This window comes from Oncorhynchus mykiss, chromosome 15, assembly GCF_057628025.1.
Source record: "Oncorhynchus mykiss isolate SJ-2025 chromosome 15, ASM5762802v1, whole genome shotgun sequence".
In the NCBI taxonomy this organism is placed as follows: Eukaryota; Metazoa; Chordata; class Actinopteri; order Salmoniformes; family Salmonidae; genus Oncorhynchus; species Oncorhynchus mykiss.
The window spans coordinates 29,866,275-29,879,183 of record NC_143036.1 but is presented as its reverse complement, the minus strand read 5'-3'; the positions used below and the strand labels follow the sequence as shown (position 1 = coordinate 29,879,183).

General features: G+C 42.6%; 1 protein-coding gene across 1 annotated transcript in view; it reads right to left on the bottom strand.

Annotated features, from left to right (window-relative positions):
- Positions 1-12,166, bottom strand: part of plxdc2b (plexin domain containing 2b) — a 171,133-nt gene extending 158,967 nt beyond the window's left edge. The window contains exon 1 of the mRNA XM_021562992.3: positions 11,266-12,166. Within this exon, the coding sequence (XP_021418667.1) occupies positions 11,266-11,365 (100 nt within the window). The 5' untranslated portion in view covers positions 11,366-12,166. The remainder of the gene's footprint in view (positions 1-11,265) is intronic.
- Positions 12,167-12,909: the final 743 nt, after the last annotated feature.

Sequence of the window (12,909 nt, the reverse complement as noted above, 5' to 3'; positions counted from 1 at the left end):
AGTGGTTTCTTTGCAGCAATTCGACCATGAAGGCCTGATTCACGCAGTCTCCTCTGAACACTTGAAGTTGAGACGTGTCAGTTACTTGAACTCTGTGAAGCATTTATTTGGACTGCAATCTGAGGTGCAGTTAACTCTAATGAACTTATGGCGTTCCTCAAGAGCCAGTTTCATCATAGCGATTGATGGTTTTTACGACTGCACTTGAAGAAAATTTCAAGAACTTCAAGAAATTTCAATTAACACCTGTTAATTGAAATGCATTCCAGGTGACTACCTCTGGTTGAGAGAATGCCAAGAGTGTGCAAAGCTGTCATCAAGGCAAAGGGTGGCTACTTTGAAGCATCTCTAATTTGTCTTGTTTAACACTTTGTTTAGTTACTACATGATTTCATATGTGTTATAGTTTCATAGTTGTGATGTCTTCACTATTATTCTACAATGTAGAAAATAGTACAACTAAAGAAAAACCCTTGAATGAGTTTGTGTACAAACTTTTGACTGGTACTGTATAATATGCCATCAGGCAAACGCTTTTATCCAAAGCAAATAACAGTCATGAGTATACGTGAGTGAGTATACGTTTTGTATGCATTACCTCATTGAGGCGGCGTGCTAACTGACGCTACCCACCTGGGACCACTAATACGGAGTATACAAAGTAGACAACACAACACAGGCTGATATACCGTTACACAGGCAGACAGTTCCTCTGAGGCAGCAAGCTGCTCTCTCTGCTCTTGTAAGAACCAGTAGTCTGCTGAGCTGACTCTTAGTTTAACTCTGGGATATGTGTTATACTTGCTGAAGTGTATCATGTTTCAGAGCCATGCTCCTTAATCTCTCTGTGACTGGCTGGCTGCTTTAAGATGTTGCTTTAGCTAAGATCAAAGCAACGCTGTATCACTGTCTGAAGAACTACCCACTCCCCTTTATGTACTCGGACAATGTAATGACTGTAGGACCAAGGAAACGTATCCAACGTTGCTCCTAACGCTTCATTAATGTAGGTTCAAAATATGTTTTTCCCCAAAATTCCGGGAAAAGTGTCATTTTTGGAGAAGTCTTTCCTCCGACAGGACGACTGATGTGTTCAGGTACTGCCTATACAGGTGCAACATACTTCCCTTTATAGCCCATGCCCTTTTACCATGTGGTCTTACATACTACCATCCCTAACTCACTCCACACTATCACCCCTCTACACTAGTACCATTGCATGCTCAGGAAAGAAAGCAGAGTATGGGGGAGAGGTAAGGGAGTGCACTCTCCCCAAATCTCCTCTCCTCCTTTGTCATCCCACACTCACATCTGCCCTGCATGCGAATAAAGCCTGGTGAAAATCCTTCCATCTCAGAAACACATTTATATTTCTTGTTAAGACTATCCAGCTGAGCCAAAGGAAGCATCGTACAGCTGCTGGGACAGCCAGGCGACAGATAAGGCTCTACCTGTGGATTCATCTCCGTTTCGGTGGCTGGTCTGAGATCAGTTGTCATAGACTATGATAAGCCTTTCCTGCTGGGCTGTTTATCAAAAGGTTTATCATGCATGGCGAATTGAATTCTAACCATTCAGTTCTATTAACAGAGAGAGCACTCAGTTAATCCCATTCAGATCCAGTTTATTCAATAAAAGTCACTTATAGCCAACACCAATCCTTCAATCCACCAATTCCTGCTTTCTCAACATTTTATAGGGGGCCTAATCAACCCAATCCAGTCTTAAGTGCTTACATTTATCTAATAAACACAAGATTAAAGCACAAAACATGCCCCACTGAGAGTGATTACTGTAATTCTAAGAAAAGGCTAAGAAAATGACTGTGTGAGACAAAGGGCAGAGACGGACATGAAAGAGACTGGAAACGGCACGGAAGACAATAGCTGTACATAAAGAGCAGCTTATCTGCACCGTGTTTCCTTAACCACTGCCTTCTTTACTTTGTCTCTGTACCTATTGAGCACCTCTCGCCCCTCTCTCTCTCTCTGGCTCTACCCTTAAAGATCTACCCCATGTGCTCTACCCCATGTCCCCTACCCCCCTACATCCAGACGGGTTCTTCACGGAGAGAAGGGGTGGACCCGAGATGACAGGGTCCGAGGTGTGACCAACGCGAGAGCCTGGTGTTGCCCTGTTGCGGTATGGGACCGCACCGTTCGAGGTCCTGTGTGGCATAAAGGGCTTGACACCATATATAGAGCAAAGAAAGACAATGACCCACACCAGCCATTCCTCGGCTCCAACCACCCCACCCCCGTCCGTCCGCCCATTCATGGAAGCTTCAGAGAGCCAATAAAGCGACTGGACTTGAGTCACAAATTGCCCAAACAGCCCTATTGGCCCTGGTTAAAAGTAGTGCACTGCATAGGGAATATGATGCCATTTGGCACTCATCCTGGTTCATTATGACCAGATAGAGAATGTGCAGTGAGAGACAGAGAGAGAGAGAGAGAAAGAGAGAGAAATTCCTTCCGAGAAGGCTTATAAACTTCCCGCACTTCTCCTCTTTCTGACTCAACATCATTTTCTTTCAGAACAGACAGATTGAGCTCTTTTGTGACCAGTTTTGCCAGTAAGACACCGAAGACACCTCGCCAGAAAAGTTCGATAGACTGTATTAGCCGTGAAGGTCAAAACTGTATTAGCTTTTTGAAGGTTATGTGTGGCGCTGCTAAGAAACCACTGCATCAACTCTGTATCTGAGTGCGTACAAGTGTGGCTTGTATCTGTGTGTGTCTGTGTCAGTGTGTGTCAGTGTGTGTATCAGTGTGTGTGTGTGTGAGAACGGAGGCAGCCTGTGGCACTATGATGGATGAGAAGCAGGGGTCCCAGAACTAGTGTCGTGGATAACTGCCTGTCATGGTTAAGTCACTCGCTAACTGAGAACCCATTCAACTCTGCATAGCACAACGCAGCACTGAACAACACTGTCCCTGAATCCCATACAACAGAGCACTCCACTTCCACATGGCATTCCACAAACAACCCCAATCTTAGCACATTGACAGTCCTCAACGCAGGCATTTAAATCAGACCACATAGTTAGCGAGCAGCACACACTGAAGTGGCCTACACTATCTCTCTCTGAGAGGGAACCAGAGTGAGAATTAACCCCAAAATCATACCTCCGCGTTCTGTTTTGATCAGTGTGAGCGTGCCACTGGCATCCCCACAGGCATCACATCACATGGCTATGAGGATGAGTGGGAATGTTTCAAAGAAATGTGTTAAGCCCATGGGGTCATCTAATGCCGTCCAGATGTAAGCCACAGCTCCTCTCACTGATAACTATGAGAGGAAGTGTGTGCGTGTGTGCGTGTGTGTGTGTGTGTGTGTGTGTGTGTATGTGTGTGGCTGTGCGTGTGTGGCTGTAGCCAATAAAATGTGTTTATTTTCCCTGTCCTCTGCTGCTGTGGATGCTGGCTAATGACAGAACCAGAGTGTGTGAGTAAGTCTCCACGTGATTTGTACACAACAAGGTCCCAGATACCAGTGAACTTCAGATTGGAAAGCCATAGAGACAAAACAGACTGCACCGACGGACAGTTTTAAGCAGCGGGTGGCCGTCCTATCGCCCCTGACCACAGATCATCGGACATCATTTTCTATGAATTTTCCAATGATTCTACATGTTGAATCACCACCGTTCATCAACACCCAGCAGGTGATCTACTGTGCACGGCTGATGCTCATTATCGTATTTCTTGTCTTTTACCTCCCTGTCTATTATTAATGTACTATCTGGGAAAGGAGAAAGACTCTACTCACCATAAAACAGGGGTCTTCAACCTGTTCTTGCCCAGGGACCCTGTCCCAGGCAAACTAGCAACCCAGGGACCCCCATCATATATTAGCAAAAAATAAATAAATGCACGTCTTGTCTAATAATCAGGTAAATGATAATGGCAAGGATAAGTTATCAACATTCTAAAATGAATAGATTTGGTAGATTGTTTTGAATTATTTTGACCTCCCCACATTATAACTGAAAGTGTAAACTCTAACATAGCCTCCTATGCCGTGTTCAATTGCTAGTCGGAACTAGGAAACCATGACATCTCCGACTGGTTGAAGTTATACACCAGTTAGCAAGTCGGCAGTGTCCAGGTTTCGACAAGCACGTGAACGCAGCACTGGCTAGAAAGGTTATTTCAAACACATTATCGCTAATAGCAGCTGTTTAGCTGGTTAAATGATGGTTAGCCATGTGATAGCAAAAATGTACAGTGGCTTGCGAAAGTATTCACCCCCTTGGCATTTTTGTTGCCTTACAACCTGGAATTAAAATAGATTTTTGGGGGGGTTTGTATCATTTGATTTACACAACATGCCTACCACTTTCAAGATGCAGATTCTCAATTGGATTGAGGTCTGGGCTTTGACTAGGCCATTCCAAGATATTTAAATGTTTCCCCTTAAACCACTCGAGTGTTGCTTTAGCAGTATGCTTAGGGTCACTGCTGGATCGTGAACCTTAGTCCCAGTCTCACATCTCTGGAAGACTGAAACAGGTTTCCCTAAAGAATCTCCCTGTACTTAGTGCCATCCATCATTCCTTCAATCCTGACCAGTTTCCCAGTCCCTGTCGATGAAAACATCCCCACAGCATGATGCTGCCACCACCATGCTTCACTGTGGGGATGTTATTCTCGGGGTGATGAGAGGTGTTGGGTTTGCGCCAGACATAGCGTTTTCCTTGATGGCCAAAAAGCTACATTTTTGTCTCATCTGAGTACCTTCAAACGCGTTTCCTTATTTTTTTCTTTAAGCAATGGCTTTTTTCTGGCCACTCTTTCATAATGCCCAGATCTGTGGATTGTACAGCTTAAAGTGGTCCTATGGACAGATACTCCAATCTCCACTGTGAAGCTTCGTAGCTCCTTCAGGGTTATCTTTGGTCTCTTTGATGCCTCTCTGATTAATGCCCTCCTTTCCTGGTCTGTGAGTTTTGGTGGGCAGCCCTCTCTTAGCAGGTTTGTTGTGGTCCCACATTCTTTCCATTTTTTAATAATGGATTTAATTGTGCTTCTTGGGATGTTCAAAGTTTCTGATATGTTTTTATAACCCAACCCTGATCGGTACTTCTCCACAACTTTGTCCCTGACCTGTTTGGAGAGCTCCTTGGTATTCATGGTGCCGCTTGCTTGGTGGTGCCCCTTGCTTGGTGGTGCCCCTTGCTTGGTGGTGCCCCTTGCTTAGTGGTGTTGCAGACTCTGGGGCCTTTCAGAACAGGCGTATATATACTGAGATCATGTGAAAGATCATGTGACACTTAGATTGCACACAGGTGGACTTTATTTAACTAATTATGTGACTTATGAAGGTAATTGGTTGCACCAGATCTTATTTAGGGGCTTCATAGCAAAGGGAGTGAATACATATGCACGCACACTTTTTTCATTTAACTTCACCAATTTGGACTATTTTGTGGATGTCCATTACATTAAATCCAAATAATAATCCATTTAAATTACAGGTTGTATTGCAACAAAATAGGAAAAACGCCAAAGGGGGTTGAATACTTTTGCAAGGCACTGTATGTCCAAGTGTAGAAAGCTTACAAGCAGCCATAGGCACATGCCGCACTGGTAGCCTATTCACGTGTGCTTTTTCAAAGCCTATGTTAGATATTCCAGTGAGTGTAATTGGCTCCAAGGTGTGTAGTTGAAAAATAAAGTTGACATCTTTTTTTCTACCGTAGGTATGTAATTCAACATTTGTTTATTCTGTTGTTGCTAGCGATATTTTTTTGCGGACTCCCTGCAGTAACTCAGCGGACCCCTAGGGGGCTACAGATCCCCAGTTGAAATCCCCTGCCATACAATGTAAAATATGGTCAGTCAATGCTCTGACATGGGATGCACCTCACTGGATAGCTACTCTAAAAATAACGCCCTATATAGAACAGAGGCAGAGAGAGAAGCACCTGGAAAGATCTCTGAAGTTGTGAATTTCTCCCAGCCTTTTAGAGGTTGACAGATAGATCCCTTTCCATGTGTTTGCTAGTAACTGTTGAGGTTAGAAAACTTTGCTGCATTCGAGGAAAAACGGGTAGTGGTTGGAATCGATGGCGTGTTAATTATTTGATTCTATAACCTCAGGGTGACACTTTAATCCACGCCTTATCTCTGAAAGGCCCAGATCCTGAGTTCTCTAGATAGAACGTGAGCTCCTGATTATTCTAACAAGGATCTAATGTCAGATGATCCACATGCAACACTGGCTGACCCAAGGAGATTGATTGGCTCCATATACCAAGACAAAGTACCTGACATGGTGAATAGCGCAGTAAAGACAACACAATATCTATTGTGTGTGCTTGTGTGTGCTTGTGTGTGTGTGTGTGTGTGTGTGTGTGTGTGTGTGTGTGTGTGTGTGTGTGTGTGTGTGTGTGTGTGTGTGTGTGTGTGTGTGTGTATGTGTGTGTGTGTATGTATGTGTGTGTGTGTATGTGTATGTGTATGTGTGTGTGTGTGTGTGTGTGTGTGTGTGTGTGTGTGAGTACTTGTTTTCCTACATTATCAGGACCACAATGTCTTAACAATTCATTCACCCGAATGTCCTGATAAGGTAGGAAAACAATAACTTTTTTCAGGTCCTGAATTTGTTCAAATGCTATTTTAAGCTTAAGGGTTAGGTTTAGGGTTTTTGGTAAAGTTTAGGGTTAGGGTTAGGTTTAGGGTTAAAGGTTGGGTTTAGGGTTAGGGTTTTTGGGGTTAGGGTTAGGTTAAGGGTTACATTTTAGCGGTTAGGGAAAATATGATTTTGAATGGTCAAACATTTTCACACTGAAATTTCACGAAAACAAAGCTGTGTGTGTGCACGTACATTTCAAACAATCACATACTAATAGTAGTTTTTCTCTCTCAAATAAAGACACACATTCAGAAGAGCTCTCCACAAATGCCCACAGACACACAGAGGCGGCTTTAGTTTACTGTCGCTGTCAGGAACCATACATTTCTCCAACCACTATCCGATATGTGATGAAATTTCCCTGGCAGCAATTAATAGTCTCTGGGAAACAGGAGCATGTCTGTAAACAGAACCAGTGTTGGCATAAGGTTCCCCAGTTGCATGCTTCTCAATAAGTGAACTTGAGAGTGTGCACTCAACCACTAGAGCCCTGTGGAGATTGGAGTCTTCCCTGTTACAAAGGCTCATGGGCTGTGTTGAAATGAACGGAAACGATGCCGTACTACACAACCAGTTGAAAATGGGGGAGGGATTGGGTTGTGGGTTGGGGAACGCTGTCAGCATGGCTACTGCCCTTTAAATACATCACTCATTGTTTCAAGCCACACCTCGCCACACTCACCAAATGGGAGCAAACGTACCTCAGAATCTGTTCAGGAACGTACATTTTGGAGAAACGTGTCGTTTAGTACAAACCGTTCCACCAAGTGGCAAACGTTCAAGCAAATTCAACACACCTCTGGTTTTCCCACACCTCCCTTGCCACTGCCTTCACCTGTCTCCATTGTTCATTAGCACCATTGACTATTTAATTAGCAACAGTTTTTTTGCTCCGTTCTTCCTTGTTCCTACTGGTGAATACATGGGGGCAGCCAGCTTATGTTTTCCTTTCCATGTGGTGTGTGACTGACAAGTGAGTACTTTCCATTATTGAAGAACATGTATAAATGTTCATATTAAGATACTTTTCATTTCCTGTCAGTCCATGTATAGTAAGATCCATGTGTTATTTATCCCTGTTGCACTTGTCAGTCGTGCTTGTGTGTTAACATGTGTTTATCTCCCTCCGGAATTTCTCTAGTAAACGACAACGTTATCCTGCAACCTTTCCCCATGTGCTCATATGTCTGTGCAATAAACCCCCCTATGGATTCCTGCTTCATCTCCTGACCTCATTTCATCTGCATCTTATCAATGAGCCATGGTGGCACTTTGAACTCTGCACCAGTCAAACCCTGATTACAGTCCACCTTTTCTATACATCCACTAGAGGCCTATGGAGATTGTAGTCTTCCCTAGGTGGACTCACCCACTAGGGCCCTGGTGGACAGTATGACCTTGTCCACTAGAACCCATGCTGGAGAGTGTGGATTATCAAGTTTCCTCACAACACAATTTAAAGATGTGCATCTCCTTCAGGAATACCAATACTTGATACTCTAAATGATGGTTATTGATTAAAAGTGTGTGGTTGTTGAACTTTGGAAGTGGAGACTGACAGACTGGTACAGGTTGTTCTAGATAAACTTAGAGGAAAGAGCAACTCTCCCATAAAGCTTAAATACCCGCACACTCCACAACAGACGTCCTCCAGTGAGGTTTGAACTTTTACTGTTAAATGATATCCCAAGTATAAATATAGTAAAGTACACACACTAAATAGTCTTGAAACCCCAACCCTAGGCAACACTGCGACTCTTTTGGGATAGAGGAACTTTGTCAATGAGAAAAAATTAAATTCTGGCGAACAAATCACGAGGCAGAACGTCATGATTCAAAACAAGTTTGCAGGCAAAACCTTTGCAGTGGTTTTAGGTAAGGTAGTTGGTGTAAACTAGCCACTTGCGAAGTTCACTCATTACTTGCGAAGTTCACTCATTTGAGACCACACACTAAAGGATCAAATGTTTTGAGCAATATATATATATTTTTTTAGACAACAAATTTCAAGGAGTAGGTAATTCAATGACTTGCAGTGGAGGCTCCTCAGAGGAGGAAGTGGAGGACCATCCTCCTCAGTGAATTTCATGAAAATAAAATGTTTAAAACATTCAAAAGGTTATCCTTTTTTAGATAAAAACAAATATACTCACGTCACCAAATAATTGATTAAAACACACTATTTTGCAATGAAGGTCTACAGTAGCCTCAACAGCACTCTGTATGGTAGCACCATGTTGTAGATGGAGGACAGCTAGCTTCTGTCCTCCTCTGGGTACATTGAATTCAATACAAAGCCTAGGAGGCTCGTGGTTCTCAACTCCTTCCATAGACATACACAGTAATTAACAACTTCAAGAGGACGTCCTCCAACCTATCAGAGCTCTTGCAGCATGAACTGACATGTTGTCCACGAGGGTCAGGAAATTAATCTAGTACTGAAAGAATAAGCTACAGCTTGATAGTACTGCAGTGCAAATGTGGTGAGTAGTTAACTGAAAGAGAGAGAAAGAGCAGTTTTGAACAAATTAATTTCCTCCAAAATGAAGAAGCAAGAGAGAAATAGAGGTCGAAAGAGATTGTCATTTTTTTTCAATTTCAGTATCACTTACTTAGCTAGCAAATGCAGTTAGCTAGTTTAGCCTACTCAAACAACCTGCTCAAACAGAGGGATGCTATATTAGCTAGCTGGCTATGACTATCCAACACAATACTGGAACTCTTCCAAGTCATGGTAAGCTTTTGGTTTTACTAATTTATTGCCACCTGGGCCCGCTGGTGTAACTGCTTACTCACTGTAAACTGTAATGTTACTGCATGATTGCAGCAGGTTTACTAACATATTAGTTATATTAGCTATGTTGACTATGACGTTACTTTAGCTAATATGGTGACAACGATGTAGGCTGTGTGTGGCGGTTATGATATGTTTTGGCTTGGAAAGGTTTTTTCACCTGGTCACATACAGCTGATGTGTTGTGCATTGAAGTCCAGAAGCAAAGGGACAAGGTGAGAGGAGGAGAGTGCATAGATGCGAGAAGGAATACAACGTGGTTGCTATGAAAGTGAACTGTGTTTACAAGTGATCAACGGTGTATTAATTCCACCGATTCTGTTGAAAAACGTTTCTTAAACGGAAACAATTGGAACAAAACGGGAATGAACATACCTGAATTTGTCCAATAGAAACTCTCGTTTGCAACTGTTGGACTAATGATTACACCCTATATCAGCTAGATGGCAAGAGTGTGCAAGGCGGCATTGAATGTGTCTGTGAATCCGTCTGTAACCTCAAATTTTTCTCTCAACCTGTGTGCACTTACGTTGTAAACTTTCATTCATTGGCTAGGTTGTAGCAACCTCATGATGGGTATAGGGACATTTTGAATATCATGTAGTAGCCTAAACCTATCACTTTTACATTGAACTGGGTGAATGGAATACGAATGCCAGTCATCCAATATGCTGTAATAGAAATAATAAAAAGACCGCCACTGATTACTTTGTGTAATGGAAATCTGATGCCATTGACCTCCCACCTTGCTTGAGGAACAATGGAGAAGCACAAGAGGAAAGGCCAGTCCCCCCCCCCCCCCCCCCCCCCCAGACAGCACTACCACTGCCAGGGCCTGGTCTTATCTGGGACCAGTCTTAAAGTGCACTCCAGTCACATAAACTCAGATGGTTCAAGGGGTGCACCACTGCCAAAACCCTATTGCTATTTCCTATCATGGAGACAATCATTTATTGAAGGATTTTGTGAACATGATAGTTGGGCCAAAGACTGCAGGTTGTTGGATTTTATAGGATACCACAATGTAAAACGTTTTTATTTGATTTTCAAAAATCCTACCCTAGATGGCTATATTCATCGAGCTCTTCATGAATCACATCTAATACATTTAAAACATTAAATGTGATCATGAAAAACGAGAAGAAAAAAAACAAGTTCAACACTTACAATATACTATTATATAAATAAGTATGACAGCACGTTGGGACATAGGCTGTGCTGTGCTCATTTTTATAGTAAGACTAATAAAGTCTCTGACATAGCCTATATAACAGCTGGATCGATCACTGAAATAAAAATAGCAGAGAACAATAGCTTGCACACATTCAATAACAGCAGTCTTCAAACGCGGACGCGCGCAGCACACACACACGGACGCACGCCACGAATCTCATCAACCACACAAATCTTTATAACCCATTTACAACGTGATAAAAAAAACATGGACATTATTTCTGGTGGTCATGGATGCGGATGGTTAGATTTTTTGTAAATCGCAATATCACAGCATTAATCAAAACTATATAGTCTAGGTGATCATATAAGTTGGTCTTTACCATACAAAACATTTTCTGGCAATCTTAAAGACAGTAAAATATAGAGTAAAAGCGTCTACAAATAACCTCGTTTCATTGTTGTACACCATTAGAGCTATAGTGAAAAAAATGGCACCATATTGAACCATATTACACCACAACGCACTTGGCAATAATAAATAAAGCAATGTAAACGTTTCTCGACAGGACATTATGCATAGTGTTTTATTTGATCATTGTCTCTCCAAATATGGAGAGGTCTTCATGATGCAAATATTAGGTAGTGTGAGGTCTTACCGTTTGTCAGGTCCCCTCCAGGCACTTGAAACGCATTTCCAAGAGACTGCAAAACTAAAACAACTCCAACAACAAGGTTGAATATTTTCACCCCCGACATATCCGAGATTCACGACTGATTGCACTGCTCCTCTTTTTAGAATGTATTTTCTATACACCAAAGTCGTAGGGTGTCCAAAACGTAGACTCCACTCCGTAACTCTTCTCGAGTGTAGTCTGCAAGACAGCCTTTTGCAGAGAAAAACCTGTCTGCGTTGTTCGCTGGTTTACAAACGGCAAATATGATGTGTGGTGTTTTGTTTGTGTGTGTATGTGTGTGTGAGTGAGTGAGAGAGGACCATAGCCACCACTAAAACAAGCAACACGGTTCAAAATATTGAGGTCATCCCAGCTCCGCAAACATAGGTCTCATTCCTACCCGGGAAAGAGGAGGTGTAATGTGAGTTGCGTTCTCAGAGAGGACGGTGAGCTGCCCCCGCTCCCTCGTCACACCAATTCACCACCACCAATATAGTGTTTTGCTTTTGACAGTCAGTGCAAACCACCAGTCCCACAACAATGCCGTGCCAGACTCGCAGTTGATGCGCGTATTCTCTATTCTGGAATATGGTATCCACCAATAACTGCATAGTAATGGCCTTTTTTTGTGACACACAACAGGGACATGTCACACTCTAAGGCAGTTTCTTTCATTCAACTTTTTTTTTAACAATCAACCATAAAATCTGTTGAAAACACGCTATACTTATCGGTCATAAACTGCTTGTGGGCTCACTTTGCGCGCTCCTAATGACTTATGCTAATGTCTGATATTGAATTGTCTAATATTTCTGTCTTTTCCTAAAAATACTAGTATGCATTTATTATTTGCACGAGTCTTGTGTGAAAATATTTTGTCATTACAGTCAAGATATAGCCAACCATGCGTCCCTCTGCTGATGGGTGGTACAAGTAGGACCTTCTTAGCGCCTGATTGGACGGTAATGGCGCCCTCTTTTGGGGAACGACTGGCCAATTTCCCCAAGAAGGTCAGGAAAAATAGGGACTGTAGGCGTTATCATTATCTTCCAATAAATCATAATGAAATTATTTAATAACACTTAGGCTACTATTTCAAGGTAACAATGCAGATCAACATACAATGTAGACGTGCATACGTGTCCATATTAAGACACCCTTAGTCTCAGCAGGACTTGTTTCAATCTCAGCAGGAGTTGTGCTGTGATCAAGGGACAAGGTTGTATTCCTCCTGAGGAGTTTTGTCGTTTAACCTTTTAAATAACTGGCAACCGTTATTACAGTAACTTGTCTGGCAGCAGGGTTGGAAAGTCCTGTTTGGTGCCTTTGCCAGACGGCTCCGTTTGGTCTAAAATGACAGCGCTCCATGTCTTAGAACTCACCGTCTTTTTCTCCCCGTGTACTTGGCTCCGCTGTTCAGGAAAAACAAGTTGGACCACAGAATATTTCCAATTAAGACATTTCCCCCAAGGGAATTCAGAGGGCTGTGCGACTGTGGGCTACCGCAGTTATGGAAAAGCTTGATGATGAACAACTCATTTTCTGGTCATAAAGGGGTAATTTTAGGCAGGTCATGATTCCCCCCCAAACCCTTTCAAAGCTCTGCATATCAGTCATTTGGCCACA